At 37.3% G+C, this 16,138-nt stretch overlaps 1 protein-coding gene across 3 annotated transcripts in view; it reads right to left on the bottom strand.

Annotated features, from left to right (window-relative positions):
* The window catches only part of CATSPERE (catsper channel auxiliary subunit epsilon), a 179,284-nt gene that overhangs the window by 90,808 nt on the left and 72,338 nt on the right, over positions 1-16,138 (bottom strand). For all 3 annotated transcript variants that reach the window (XM_070055618.1, XM_070055617.1, XM_070055616.1), the window contains one exon: positions 6,925-7,414. In XM_070055618.1, the coding sequence (XP_069911719.1) occupies positions 6,925-7,414 (490 nt within the window). The remainder of the gene's footprint in view (positions 1-6,924; positions 7,415-16,138) is intronic.

The following is a 16,138-nucleotide window of genomic DNA, read 5'->3' as shown; positions in this document are numbered from 1 at the left end:
TATCCTGTAGATTCCCGACGATATTTTTAGATTTATAATTTCCTCTTCTTTTTTTTTGTTTGACTGTATACTTTCCTGTGTTCTGTCTTCTAAGTCCGATATTTTCTCTTCCAACTCACTGATTATGTTTTTAAGGCTCTCAAATGTGTTTTTTACTTGTTCTATTGAATTTCTCATTTCATTTTGATTTCTCTTCAATATCTCAATTCCATGTTCTACTAAATTCCTCATTTCATTTTGATTCTTCAAGATTTAATTTTCACAAGAGATTTTTCTGTCATGTTCTGTATGGATTTCTGTAATTCATGCATTTGTTTTTGATAACTTCTAAATGTTCTTATAAATTTTTGAATTCTGTTTCTTGCATTTCTTCTATCTCATCATCTCATAATCTTGTATTGGAGTGTCATGGTCATTTGGGAGCATCATGATGTCTTCCTTGTTCTTGTTTCCTGAGTTTTTGCATTTGTTGTTTGTGTTTGGCACTGTGGAGATATTCTTTGGTTTCTTCTTCTTCTTCTTTTTTTTTTTTTTTTCTGTGGTGGCTTTTCTCATTATACTCTGACTCTAGATTAACTGGACTGTCTGCTTTTGGTGAATCTTTAGAGGCTTGTGGTGTGTGTGGCCAGACAACTCTGTTCAGTTCTTCAGGGTTAAAGGTGTGCCAAAGGTGACACACCCAGGTTTGGCATGGTAAATCTTCTCTCTTTTTTTTATTCGGAAGGGAAGTAATTCCACTCAGCTGAGCTCTTCTCCTCGATGGCAATCAGTGCCTGAGTGCTAGCCCCAGTGGGTATAATATTTGTCTGCTCTGTCCAAAGGACCACACAAAGGATCTGTGCAGTCCTCAGTGTAAGCTCAGATTCCCCTGCAATGTCTCTCACCAGGTAGCCAAAGCCACCCGAGTTTGTGGTGTCTCCCACTGAGACTACTTACGTCTCAGCTACACCATGAGTTCTCCCACACACCCTCAGTTTTTTTTTTTCATAGTCCCAGTTCACAAGCTCCACACATTCACTAGGTCTTAGTCTCCTGTTATTACTCCTCACCAGAGTCAGGTTTTTCTGTTTGGTTGAGGGCAGGCACAGCCCCAAGCTGGCGCAGCTGTTACATATATCCAAAATGGCACCTGCTCTATTGTATCTCAAGCCTTTGTAAGGTGTGTGGAGAGAATCATGTCTGAACTGTCCCTTTTATTTTTTTCTCTCCTCTAGTTAGGCTGGTGTACTTTCCCCCATGGAGCTTCAAGCCTCGTTCCCTCTAGGCTCTTCCTGCTGCTTTTCTGCCAGTGTCTTGGGCTACTACAGTTTCACCTCACCTCTCTTTCCAGCACTGGTGTGGAGGCTCTTGGCAGCTGGGCTCCTGAGCCGTAGGTGCCCATGTCCTCCACGTAGATCCATCATGCCCCTCTAATTCTGGAAGAGTTTCCTCTGCAGTTTTTACCCTCTTCCCTGAGACTACACTATCTCCACTTTTATTAAACTATCTTTTCCTGGACTATCAGTGAGCTCCCTCCCTATTCTGCAATATTCACATTACTGTTCTCTGCTCAACTTTTGATCTAGCTCCCTTCTAACATACCTGGGAAAGCAGTGGGAGATGGCCCAAGTGCTTGGACCCTTGCACCCATGTGGGAGACCTGGAAGATGCTCCTGGCTCCTGGCTTCAGATTGGCTCAGCTTTAGCCATTTGTGGCCATTTAGGGAGTGAACAAGTGGATGGAAGATCTCTCTCCATCTCTGTCTCTCCTCTCTCTCTAACTCTTTCAAATAAATAATAAATAAGCCTTTTAAAAATACCTTTATTAGGTCAAGTTGTTAACATAAAGGGTCCAACAATAAATATTTTAGGAGTAATGGGTCACACAGTCTCAAATCTCTATTAGTGCTATTGCCATGCAAAAGCAACCAGCAATAATACACAGATAACTGAGTATGGCTGTGTTCCAATAAAACTTATTTACAAAACAAGCAGCAGGCTGTTTTTTTTGTTTTTTTTTTGTTTTTTTTTTTTTTTTTACAGGCAGAGTGGACAGTGAGAGAGAGAGACAGAGAGAAAGGTCTTCCTTTTTGCCGTTGGTTCACCCTCTAACGGCTGCTGCGGCCGGCGCATCGCGCTGATCCCGATGGCAGGAGCCAGGTACTTATCCTGGTCTCCCATGGGGTGCAGGGCCCAAGGACTTGGGCCATCCTCCACTGCACTCCCTGGCCACAGCAGAGAGCTTGCCTGGAAGAGGGGCAACCGGGAAAGAATCCGGCGCCCCGACCGGGACTAGAACCCGGTGTGCTGGCACTGCAAGGCGGAGGATTAGCCTAGTGAGCCACGGCGCCGGCTCAGGCTGGGTTTTTAAGAACATTTACATTTAAGATAATTATTGATAAATATGAGCTCTACTATATTGTTTTCTATTTTTAGCATCTGGATTTTTTTTTTTCATTTCCCTTTTCTGCCCTCTTGTGGATAATTTGATTTTTTTAAGTACTCCATTTTAATTTATCTATTGGATTTTTTAATCTATCTATTGGATTGATTGTCTCAGGGTTGCAGTATAATACATACTTTTTATAATCTATTAAAATGGATACTTTAATATTTCTATCACTACCTTATAGTTCCTTTTCTCTTCTCCATTTATATTGTCATTGTCAAATGTATTAAATCCACATACATTACAAACTCCACCAAAGGGGAGAGAGTTTGGCTTAGCAGTTAAGTCACTGGTCGAGAAGTGCACATCCCATATGAGAGTTCCTGGGTTTGATATGCAGCTTTGTCTCCTAACTAGCTTCTTGGTAATGCAGAGCCTGGGAGCCTGGAATGGCCCAAGTAATTGGATTCTTGCCACCACATTCAAGATCTGGGTTGAGTTCTCAATTCCTGGCTTTCGCCTTGGCCCAACCCTGGCTGTCACAGGCATTTGGTAGAGTAAACCAGCATTTGGGAGCTCTCTTCCTCTGTTTCTCTGATTCTCAAAGAAAAAGAAAAACACCAGAAAATATTTTATGTTTTAAGTTTTGCTTTCACTTGTCATACAAATTTTAAGGAACTTAAGGGTTTAAACATAGCTTATTATATTCACCCAGATAGGTATCATTTCTATTGCTTTTTTTTATTCTTGAAATTTTAACTTTCCTACCACCCTTCTACATGATGAATTTCATTAGGTATTTTTTTTTGAAGCAGTTCTGCTGGTAAAAATATTTTCTTAGTTTCCCCTCATCTGAGAATGTTTCTATTTCTCTTTAATTCCTTAAATACATTTTTCTCTAGAAATACAGTCCTGGGTTGATGTTTCTTCTTTCTTTTTGAAAAAAAAAAAAAAGACCTATTTAATTATTTATTTGAAAGGCAGAGTGACAGAGAGTGAAAGAGACCAGAGTGGGGGGGGGGGAGAGAAAGAGAGAGAGAGAAAGAGAGAGAGATCGAGAGATCCAATCTTCCATCTGCTGATTCACTCCCCAAATGACCACACTAGCTAGGTCTGGGTTAGAAAAATCCAGGAACTACATCTGGGTTCATTTGTTACATAAAGTTTAATGATTTACATTTAAGACTTTAGTCATTTTAAGTCATTAAATAAGGTGTAAGGTCAGAAACTGTAAAACTACTAAAAGAAAACATTGAGGGTGAAAAACTACACGACACTGGTCTGGGCAAGGATTTTTTTTTTAAACTTTGACCCCTTACATGCAGGCAATAGAAGCAAAAATAAACAAATGGGACTATAATTGACAGTGTGCAGAGACAACCTACAGATGGGACAAAGTGTTTGTAAGCCATACAGCCAATAGGGTTTAATATTCAAAGTACAGCAGGAACGCAAATAACTCAATAGTATGAAAATGAAAAGTCCAATTTAAAAAATAGACAAGGAAGCTGAATAGACATTTCTTCAAGGAAGACATGCAAATGGTCAACATTTGTGAAAAAGTGTTCAACATCACTAGCCTTAGAGAAATGCAAATTAAAACATATTGAGGAATCATCTCACACCTATTGTAATGATTTTAAGAAAAACTATGAAAGACGAGGGCTGGTGCTGTGGTGTAGTAGGTAAAGCCACTGCCTGAAGTGCCGGCATTCCATTTGGGTACCCATTTAAGTCCCAGCTGATCCACTTCTGATCCAGCTCTGGCCTGGGAAAGCAGTACAAGATGGCCCATGTCCTTGGGCCTCTGCACCCACGTGGGAGACCTAGAAAAAGCTCCTATCTTTGGGATTGGCCCAGTTCCAGCCATTGTGGCCATATGGGGAGTGAACCATCAGATCAAAGACCTCTGTCTCTCTCCCTTTCCCTCCATCTCCGTAACCCTGACTTTCAAATAAATAAATCTTAAAAAAAAAATAGGATGAAAGATAACAAGTGTTGGTAAGAATAAGGAGACATCACTGATGGGAATGTAAACAATTATAGGAGTACTTTCAAAAGTTCATAGAAAATGAAATTAAAAGGGTCGGCACCGTGGCTCACTTGGTTAATCCTCTGCCTGCGGTGCCGGCATCCCATATGGGCGCTGGTTCTAGTCCCAGTTGCTCCTCTTCCAATCCAGCTCTCTGCTGTGGCCCAGGAGGGCAGTGGAGGATGGCCCAAGTGCTTGGGCCCCTGCACCCACATGGGAGACCAGGAGGAGACACCTGGCTCCTGGCTTCAGATCGGTGCAGCGCCGGCCGAAGTGGCCATTTGGGGGGTGAACCAACGGAAGTAAGACCTTTCTCTCTGTGCTCTCTGTCTATAACTTTACCTGTCAAATAAAAAAAAGAAATTAAAATGTAAGGTTACTTTGGTGAAAAAAATTGAAAATCCATGCATACAAAAAGTCTTTAGAAAGCTCCTGAAAAATGCATATCGTGCAAGAACTATGCATTAGTTTAAGAAATTGGCACCAAAATAAACATTTTAAATTCAATTTTCCTATGAACTTTTGAAAGTACCCTCATAAAGCCATTATGGCAAACTGGAAGCTTCTCAAAAACTAAAAACAGAATTACTATATGATCTAGCAATCTCCTTTCTGAATTTATATCTGAAAGAAAGAAATCAATATTTTAAAAAGATATCTCATTTCATTTGCAGCACTATTCACAATAGCCAAGTTATATACTCAACTTAAGTATCCATTAAGAGATGAATGGATGAAGAACCTGTAATACATACACACACACGCACACAAGTGGAATACTATTCATTCAGCCTTTAGAAAGAAGGAAATTCTGTCATTTGTGACAACATGCATGAAATTGGAGGATATTATTGCTAAGTGAAATAAATCAGGCACAGAAAGAAAAATACTGTGAGTTCTCATGTAAATGTTGAATCTAAAACAAATCATTTTGGATAATTGTAGATAATTAGCAGAATGGTGATTACAGAGGCTGGGACATGGATGCAATGGAAAGATAATGACCAAAGGATACTACATCTCTGAGGGAGGAATATGGTGTTAAACTTTGTGTGTTTTTTTTTTAGGGTTCTACTGCACAGCATGGCAAATTTAGTTAATAATAAAATTCTGTATATTTGAACTTGCTAAGAGGGTAAATCAAATGTGCTAGCCACAAAAACTGTTAAGTATTTGAGATAATGGATACATTGCCTACTTTAATTATTTCACATTATATTGATAAAAGATAACATCATTTTAGTCCATAAATGCATATGTTATAAATGACCAAATTATAATAAAAATTAATGTTGTAAATTATCTTTCTATATTTGAAAAACTTTGAAATGTAATCCACATATAGAAAAACTACAAAATATAAATGTATTCAATTCAGATTTATCTCAAAGGAAAATTCCATAGAATGACAATATATATTAAGATATAGAATATCATCAGAAATCCCAAATTGCTATTCTCCCAATCACTATAGCTTTCCCTTCCTGGGTAGCTACTATTCTACATTTTTTTGTAATAATTTTCTTATTTTTAGTTTTACTATGTCTTGCCATTTGATAGAGTATTTTTTCCTTATTTAGGTTTTTCATTTATTTAGATCTCTGTTAAACATATTTTCTGTTCAATCAATTCCAATACCTGATGTCTTTGCATGAATGAGTCTAGTCTGTTATTCCTGTTGACTCTCATGGCACTTGTTTTCTTCATATGCTTTTAGTCATTTTTGAATGTGAGCTCAATTTTGTTAGAAGCCCAGCAATGTACTTAAAAGAAGACTTAAATTTTTATGGAGCATTTTAGGTGTTCTGTAATAAGAAAACTAAAGGATATTCTTATCTTAGCACTTTTCAATAGAAGATTCATTTTTGAGAGCACACAAAAGGTTTACTTTGGGAAAAATTTGTGGGTGGGAGATTTTGCCTATATGACTGCAAAACAGAGTTTCCACAGTGTGACTGACCTACTCTGCATAATAACATATATGGTTAATTTTATTCCCTGTTGTTGGAGGTATGGCTCTATGGCAAAGAGGCCTCTAAGAAGTTGAGTCACAAAGATAGAGCCAGGGCTGACATTGTGGCACAGCAGGTTAAGCCGTTGCCTGCAGTGCCAGCATCCTTTATGGGTGCTGGTTCACACCCTGGATATCCCACTTTCAAAACAGCTCTCTGCTAACGTGCCTGGGAAACCAGTGGAGGATGGCCCAAGTGCTTGGGTTCCTGTATCCACATGGGATACCGAAGCTCCTGGCTTGTGGCTTCAGATTGGTCTACTTCCTGCCACTGCGGTCATTTGGAGAGTGGGACAATAGATTGAAGACCACTCTCTGTTTTGCCCTCTCTCTATGTAACTCTGCTTTTCAAATAAATAAAATAAATCTTAAAAAAGATAGAGCTATTTACAGACCTAGATAAAATAACTGCAAAAAGCTGCATAGCATAGTCTCTGATGAATCAGTGAATAAATGGTATAGTGAATAAATTTAAATTGTTCCTATAATATGTGTTTGTAATATTTTACTAACCTTGAACATATATTTGACCCAACACCATTTTCTTGATTTAATGCCAATAATTCCACTAGGAAGGTTTTGCTTTCTTCCTAGTTTTCTAAATGAATGATGATTTTTTAAATAAAGAATGCCATTTATGAGAAAATATATTCCATCCCGTAATAGGCTCACACCAGTTACATTCTGTCTTTCACTGTCACTCAGACTGTTTGGAGGCACTCTGATTTTGGTCCAAGTACGGAAGGAATCATTTGTTTGAAAAGTCTCCTTATCAGTGACCACAACAACATATGAAGGAACACAGGCCATCCAGGAAGACATTAGCTGACTCCCAGCTGGTGAAGAGATAGGTAAAGAACCAGGATTCTCAGAAATAGTTGCCAAAGGAAAAGTTAGCAGAAAAAGCATATCTGCAACGAAGCAATCTTGAAAAATTACTTGGTTCCCTTTAATCTCCTTTATCACATCATCTGATGTCATCGGTACTAAAATGTGCCAGATCCTAAGAGAAAAATTAAACATAAGAGTAAAACGATCATCCTCTGGTCTGCCTAGCAGTGTTCACACTTAATACATTTTAACTTTTATAAACATAAACCTAGGTAAAGCACATATTATTCAAATGTTAATATTTAACCCCATTGATTCTCACTCATTAGTCCCAAAGGAAAAGAATCTTAACTCTGACAGCTTTTTCTCCCCCAATATTCTCCATATTCCCAAATAAATATTCTTATTTCTTAATATGTGATATCTTCAAAAAGTTCACAGAAAATACATATTATGAAAAACTACACATAAATTTCAGAAGTTTTTGTACTGAAATAAGCTTTATTTCATTTTTTGAAGAAGTTTTTCAAATACTCTTTAATATAATTTTATACAGTATCTATTGCCTTCTTAATGGCAGATGAAGATGTATCTTCCATATACCATGTCTCCAATACATCTTCTTCCTCTCTCTCAAATGAATAATATCACACCTACTAGTTTAATCAAGTATTTATATTGTTATTACTATGTAAGTGTTGTTTACCACTGAGACAACTGTACTATGATTATGTTTTTAATTGTGTTATTCAAAACAATTTGTTTAATTTTCTAATGTGCAACTAAAATATCTTCCGTGTGGCAAAAAAGTTATCTTTCATTACCCTCTGGGTCAAAGTCACAACTTAATTTTATCTCATGCTTTGATCTTTCTTGTTTTGCTAACGCACATTTTAAACAGAGAACGTATTTGTCAAAAACCCTTATCCTTTCATGATCAAAACATTAAAGACTGAATGGTTTTACTTTAACAGGAGAAACAAGTCAAGAATATTTGCTTCCATTTCTATTCATCATTTGTACTAGAGGTTCTAGCCAGGGAAATTAGGAAAGAAAAAAGAAATAAGTGGCCTCTATATTGGAAAGAAAGAAGTCAAACTATATCTGTTCACAAATGACATGATCTTGTATTTAGAAAATCCTAAGGAATCAATTAAAAATAATTAGAACTAATAAATTCAGCAACATTACAGTATGTAAGGTTGATATAGGTAAATCAATTATATTTTTATACAGTACAATAAATAATCCAGAAATAAAATTACACAGCCAATTCCATTTGCAATAGCATCCAATAAAAAGGAAAACCTCTAGGAATTTAACCAAAAAAAGCACAAATTTATACTGTGAAAAGTGTTTTACCATTATTGAAAGGAATTAAATAAGAGCAATATTAATAGAAAGACATCCCATGTTCATGAATAGGAAGACTTAATATCATTAAGATAATATACTCCCCTAATTGACCTACAATTTCAATACAGTTATTTACAAATTCCAACTGACTTCTTTGAAGAAACTGACAAACTGATTCTAAAATTCATATGAAAATATAAGAGACCTAGAATGGCCAAAACAATCTTGAAAAAGAAGAACAAAGAGGGAAGACTAAGACTTCATGATTTTAAACTTACTATTAAGCTGTAATATTAAAGAAAATGTGTTCTAGCATAAGGATAAATATATAGGGCAATGGAACTGAGTTGAAAAGTCCATCTATGTACTGGTACATTTGTTGTCAATTGACTTTCAACAAGATTTGAAACAATTCTTATGGGGAAATAAGTCTTTTTCAACAAATTGTGCTGAGACAGTTAGAAATAATTTGAATCTATATCTAATACCACAAAAATGAACTCAAATTAGGTCAAAGACCTAAATGTAAGCTAAAACTCTAAGATTCTTAGAAAAAAAATGTGATCAATTTTTTGTGACTTTGAATTTGGTAATGGTTTCTTTGGTATGATATCAAAAGCACAAGGAACAAAATAAAAATAGATAAATTAAACTTCCTAAAAGTCTTGTGCTTCATTGATATGAAGGACATGAAGAGAAACCTCATAAAGGTAGAAAATTTTGTACTCATATTTCTGATAAAGCACTTGTTCTTAGAATATATAAATTACTCAGAGCTCACTAAGCAAAAACTACAAATAACCTGATTACAATATGGTAACATATTTGAAAAGAAGATGTACAAATGGACAATAATCACATGAAAAGATATAATCATAAGAGAAATACAAAACCACAATAAAACATCATTTCACATCTATTCAGGTGGCTATAACTGAAAACACAGATAATAATAGAGGTTAGTGAGGGTATGGAGAAATGGAAATGCCCATACACCAATGATAGAAATGAAAATGGTGTAACTATTTTATAAAAGGCTTGTAGCTCATCAAAAATTAAATGCAGAGATTTCATATGTCAGTAATTTCATCCCTAGTGAAATGGTTTAGACATTAATTTGGGTGTCCCCCAATGGCAGATACATTAAAGGCATGGCCCCAAGTTTTATGTTAATGATATTAAGAGAGTGGAAACTCAATCCAAATATGGTCTTTAGAAAGTGAAGGCAGGGCGGGCACCGCAGCTCAGTAGGCTAATCCTCTGCCTGTGGCGCTGGCACACCAGGTTCTAGTCCCGGTCGGGGTGCTGGATTCTGTCCCAGTTGCCCCTCTTCCAGGCCAGCTCTCTACTATGGTCCAGGAGTGCAGTGGAGGATGGCCCAAGTCCTTGGGCCCTGCACCCCATGGGAGACCAGGAGAAGCACCTGGCTCCTGCCTTCGGATCAGTGCGATGTTCTGGCCACAGCGCGCCAGCCATGGCGGCCATTGGAGGGTGAACCAATGGCAAAAGGAAGACCTTTCTCTCTGTCTCTCTCTCTCACTGTCCTCTCTGCCTGTCCAAAAAAAAAAAAAAAAAAGAAAGAAAGAAAGAAACAAATAAACAAAGAAACAAAGAAAGTGAAGGCAGAAAATCCTTCAGTAAAAATATAAAGGAAACCCAAAGTAAATAGAAATATTTATGGAAAACTGGCAGGGCCAAGTCATTACTTATTAATAGTCACCTTAAATGTAAATGGCCTCAGCTCTCCAGATAAAAGGTTCAAAGTGGTTGAATGGATTAAAAACAAAACTCATCTATTTGCTGTCTACAAGAAACAAAACTCCCCAACAAAGATACATGCAGAATGAAAGTGAAAGGATGGAAAAAGATATTCCATGCTTACAAGAAAACACTGAAGAAATTGAAGACATTGAAGAAATCAAGAGAATTAAAAAAAAATTCTAGAAACAAATAAAGATGACAATACAATATATCAAAACTTATGGGCTCTCTCCTTGTTCTCTTGTCTTGCTGCTCTCCTCTCCTCTCTCTTCTCTCCTTGCTAGCTCTTGCTCCCTTCTCTTCGTTCCTCTCTCTTCTCTTGCTCCTCTCTTCTCTCATCTCTTTCTTCTCTCCTCGCTAGCTCCTCTCCTCTCTCTCTCTCCTTCTGTCTGTTACACTCTCCTTCTTTTTCTTCCTTCACCCCTTCCCTCCAGTCTGCTGGGTTTTCCCCAATAAACCCTTTCCCTTAAAAAAACTTATGGTATATAGCAAAAGCAGTCTTAAGAGGAAAGTTCATAGCAATTGGTGCCTACGTCAAGAAATTGGAAAGGCACCAAATAAATGAGCTATCAAGGCATCTCAAGGATCTAGAAAAACAACAGGAAACCAAACCAAAAACTAGTAGAACAAAAGAAGTAATTAAACTTAGTGAAGAAATAAACAAAATTGAAAAAAATAGAAAAGATCAGCAAAATGAAGGGCTGTTTTTTTGAGAAAATGAACTAACCAAAAAAAAAAAAAAAAAGAGGGAGAAGACCCAAATCAACATAATTAGATATGAAAAAAGAAATGTAACAACAGACACCACAGAAATAAAAAGAATTATTAGCAATTACTACAAAGAGCTGTATACCAACAAACTGGGAAACCTAGAAGAAATGGATAGATTCCTGGACATATACAACCTACATAAATTGAGGCATGAAGACATAGAAAACCTAAACAGACCAATAACCAAGTTAGAAATGTCAGAAATTAAATTTACATAATTTTATTAGGCTGCTGGGGTGGAGTATTCATGATTTAATCATTGTGGCTTTAGAAAACCAGATGTAGACAGACACATGCTCCACATGCTCCTGCTTGCCATGTAATGCTCTGTGCTACCTCAGGACTCGGCCAGCAATAGTGCCATCACCAGAGGCCAAATCAGTGGGGTCACTTAATCTTGGACTGGATCCTTCAAAACCATGAATTAAAATAAACCTCTTTCGGGGGCAGAGCCAAGATGGCGGAATAGTGAGGGCGCACACCAATAGTCTGGGAAAAGATAGTTTGATAAAAGTGGAGTTACTGTAGCCTCAGGAAAAGGCTCAGGAAAAAATTGCCGAGGAAACTCTTCTGGATCTAGTGGATGTGATGTGGAGGACCTACGGGGAGAGCAAGGTCGCCCACCACGTGGAAGCCCAGCCTCAGAGTCTGTGTGCCAGCGCTGGAAGGGGAGGTAAGACAAAAACCCCGTAACCTGAGACATTGGCGGGGAAAGGCAGAAAGAGCCTAGAGGGAATGAGGCCTGAAGCCCCGCTGGGGAAAGTTCACCACGCTGACTGGAGGAGAGAAAAAAGTGAATAAATAAGGGGAACCGGCATGGACACTAGCCTCTCTCTCCAATCACCTTACAAAGCAAGCAAGACAAAGAGCAGGCAGCATTTTATGTATGTAAAGCGGTGCTCGCCATTAGCCAAGCAGAAAAACCTGACTCTGGTGGGGAGAAATGGCAGGAGGTTAGGACCTAGTGAAAGTGTGGAGCTAATGAACTGAGACTGTGAAAATCTGAAGGGGGGTGAGAGAACTCACCGAGTACACAAACTCGGTAACCTTGGCAACCTGGTGAGAGACTGTGGAGAAATTTGAGACCACACTGAGGGCTGCATAAACTCTTTGTGTGGTTCCAAGGGTAGAGCAGACGAATACCCACAGGGGCCAGATTTCATACATCAACTACCCTCAATTCCACTCAGCTGTGTGGAATTACTTCCCTCTGAGTCAAAAAAAAAAAAAAAAAGAGATAGAGAGAGAAAGAGCATGCGAGAGAACAATCTGGGTGAGTCTACTTTGGCACACCCTTAACCCTGAAGAACCAGAGCTCTCTGGCCATACCCATCACAGCCTCTAAGGATCCATCAAAAGCAGACAGTCCACTTGATCTAGAGTTATAGTATAATGAGAAAAAGCACCACAGCAAAGAAACCAAAGAATGTCTCCACAATGTCAAACAAACGCAGAAACCCAGGTAACAAGAACAAGGAAGACACTATGATGCCCCCAAATGAAAAAGACACCCCAATTCAAGATTATGAAGATGATGAGATAGAAGAAATGCAAGAAGCGGATCTCAAAAAATTGGTAAGAACATTAAGAAGTTCTCAAAAACAAATTCTTGAACTACAGAAATCCTTAATGGACAAGATAGAAAATCTCTCTTGCGAAAATGAAATATTAAGGAGGAATCAACTAGTAGAACATAAAACTGTGATAGTGACAAGAAATCATAATGAAATGAAGAATTCAATAGATCAAATGACAAACACATTAGAGAGCCTTAAAAACAGAATCAGTGAGTTGGAAGAGAAAATATCGGACTTAGAAGACAGAACACAGGAAAGTATACAGTCAAACCAAAAAAAAAAAAAAGAAGAAATTAGAAATCTAAAAAATATTGTCGGGAATCTACAGGATACTATTAAAAAATCCAACATTTGGGTTCTAGGAGTTCCTGAAGGCATGGAGAGAGAGAAAGGATTAGAAGGCCTTTTTAGTGAGATCAGCGAAATGAAGGGCTATTTTTTTGAGAAAATGAACTAACCAAAAAAAAAAAAAAAAAAAAAAGAGGGAGAAGACCCAAATCAACATAATTAGATATGAAAAAGGAAATGTAACAACAGACACCACAGAAATAAGAAGAATTATTAGCAATTAATACAAAGAGCTGTATACCAACAAACTGGGAAACCTAGAAGAAATGGATAGATTCCTGGACATATACAACCTACATAAATTGAGGCATGAAGACATAGAAAACCTGGGTTTCACAGAAAACTTCCCGGGTTTGGAGAAGGACAGAGACATCCAAGTACAGGAAGCACATAGAACCCCCAATAAACATGACCAAAAGAGATCCTCACCACGACACATTGTAATCAAACTCACCACAGTGAAACATAAAGAAAATATTCTAAAATGTGCAAGAGAGAAACGTCAGATTACTCTCAGAGGATCTCTAATTGGACTCACAGCAGACTTCTCATCAGAAACCCTACAGGATAGGAGGGAATGGTGAGATATAGCCCAAGTACTAAGAGAAAAAAACTGCCAGCCCAGAATAGTATATCCTGCAAAGCTCTCATTTGTGAATGAAGGTGAAATGAAGACCTTTCATAGCAAACAGAAATTGACAGAATTTGTCACCACTCATCCAGCCCTGCAAAAGATGCTTAAAGATGTGTTACACACAGAAACAAAGAAACATGGCCATCAATACAAAAGAAGGTAAAGGAAGAAAATCCCTCAGTAAAAGATCACAGGAAGTTCAGAACATATATTAGAAAATATCTTTGGCAAATGGCAGGGCAAAGTTACTACTTATCAATAGTCACATTGAACATTAATGGCCTGAACTGTCCAGTTAAATGACTCAGATTGGCTGATTGGGTTAAGGAACAAAACCCATCTATTTGCTGCTTACAAGAAAAACATCTTTCCAACAAAGATACATACAGACTGAAAGTGAAAGGCTGGAAAAAGATATACCATGCCAACAGAAATGAAAAAAGAGTGGCGTAGCCGTCTTAATATCAGACAAAATAAACTTTAACACAAAAACTGTTAAGAGAGACAAAGAGGGGCACTATATAATGATTAAGGGATCAATTCAACAGGAAGATATAACAATTATCAATGTATATGCACCTAATTACAGGGCACCGGTTTATTTAAAAGATTTGTTAAGGGACTTAAAGGGAGACTTAGACCCCAATATAATAGTACTGGGGGACTTCAATACTCCACTCTCAGAAATAGACAGATAAACAGGACAGAAGATCAACAACAGACAGTAGATTTAAACGACACTGTAGCCCAAATGGATCTAACAGATATCTACGACCTTTTCATCCTACACTTAAAGAATACACATTCTTCTCAGCAGTACATGGAACCTACTCTAGGACTGACCACATACTAGGCCATAAAGCAAGTCTCAGCAAATTCAAAAGTATCGAAATCATACCATGCATCTTCTCAGATCACAATGGAATGAAGCTGGAAATTAGCAACTCAAGAATCCCTAGAGCATATGCAAACACATGGAGACTGAACAACATGCTCCTAAATGAACAGTGGCTCATAGAAGAAATCAAAAGAGAAATCAAAAACTTTCTGGAAGTAAATGAGGATAACAACACATCATATCAAAACTTATGGGATACAGCAAAAGCAGTGTTAAGAGGAAAGTTTATATCAATAGGTGCCTACATCAAGAAATTGGAAAGGCACCAAATAGATGAGATTTCAATTCATCTCAAGGACCTAGAAAATCTGCAGCAAACCAGACCCAAATCTAGTAGGAGAAGAGAAATAATTAAAATCAGAGAAGAAATCAACAGGATTGAATCCAAAAAACATTACAAGAAATCAGCCAAACGAGGAGCTGGTTTTTTGAAAAAAAAAAAAAAATAAATAAATAAACACAATTGATACCCCATTGGCCCAACTAACTAAAAAAAGAAGAGAAAAGACCCAAATCAATAAAATCAGAGATGAAAAAGGAAATGTAACAACAGACACCACAGAAATAAAAAGAATCATCAGAAATTACTACAAGGACTTGTATGCCATCAAACAGGGAAATCTATCAAAAATGGATAGATTCCTGGACACATGCAACCTACCAAAATTGAACCAGGAAGACATTGAAAACCTAAACAGACCCATAACTGAGACAGAGATTGAAACAGTAATAAAGGCCCTCCCAACAAAGAAAAGCCCAGGACCAGATGGATTCACTGCTGAATTCTACCAGACATTTAAAGAAGAACTAACGCCAATTCTTCTCAAACTATTCAGAACAATCGAAAAAGAGGGAGTCCTCCCAAATTCTTTCTATGAAGCCGACATCACCTTAATCCCTACACCAGAAAAAGATGCAGCATTGAAAAAGAATTACAGACCAATATCCCTGAATACTGAAACAGTATTTTTACATTTTGTGTTTCTGTGTGGGTGCAAACTGATAAAATCTTTCCTTACTATACACTGAATCGATCTTCTATATATAAAGATAATTGAAAATGAATCTTGATGTGAATGGAATGGGAGAGGGAGCGGGAGATGGGAGGGGTGTGAGTAGGAGGGAAATTATGGGGGGGGGAAGCTAATGTAATCCATAAACTGTACTTTGGAAATTTATATTTACTAAATAAAATAAAATAAAATAAAAAATAAATCTCTTTCCATCTTAAGTAGCTTGACTTAAGTATTTCATTACAAAATAACACAAAGCTTCCCAATATAGTATCCATGAGAAAGTAAAACATAAAGCCACAAGAAAACATATACACACATATTCTTAGTAGCATTATTCACAACAACCACAAAGAAGAAACAACCAAAACATTCAATGATTGAAGGTGAATAACCAAAATGTGATATAGCCACTTCATAGAATATTATTTGACAATAAAAAATAATGAAGTACTGATGCATGCTATAACATGTATGGACCCTGGAAACATGATGCTAGCTGAAAAAACTTAGTCACAAAAAAGTGTATGATTCTCTT

Source organism: Oryctolagus cuniculus, chromosome 13, assembly GCF_964237555.1.
Source record: "Oryctolagus cuniculus chromosome 13, mOryCun1.1, whole genome shotgun sequence".
NCBI classification, from domain to species: domain Eukaryota; kingdom Metazoa; phylum Chordata; class Mammalia; order Lagomorpha; family Leporidae; genus Oryctolagus; species Oryctolagus cuniculus.
The sequence above is the reverse complement of the archived record's forward strand: the minus strand, read 5'-3'. Positions and strand labels throughout refer to the sequence as shown.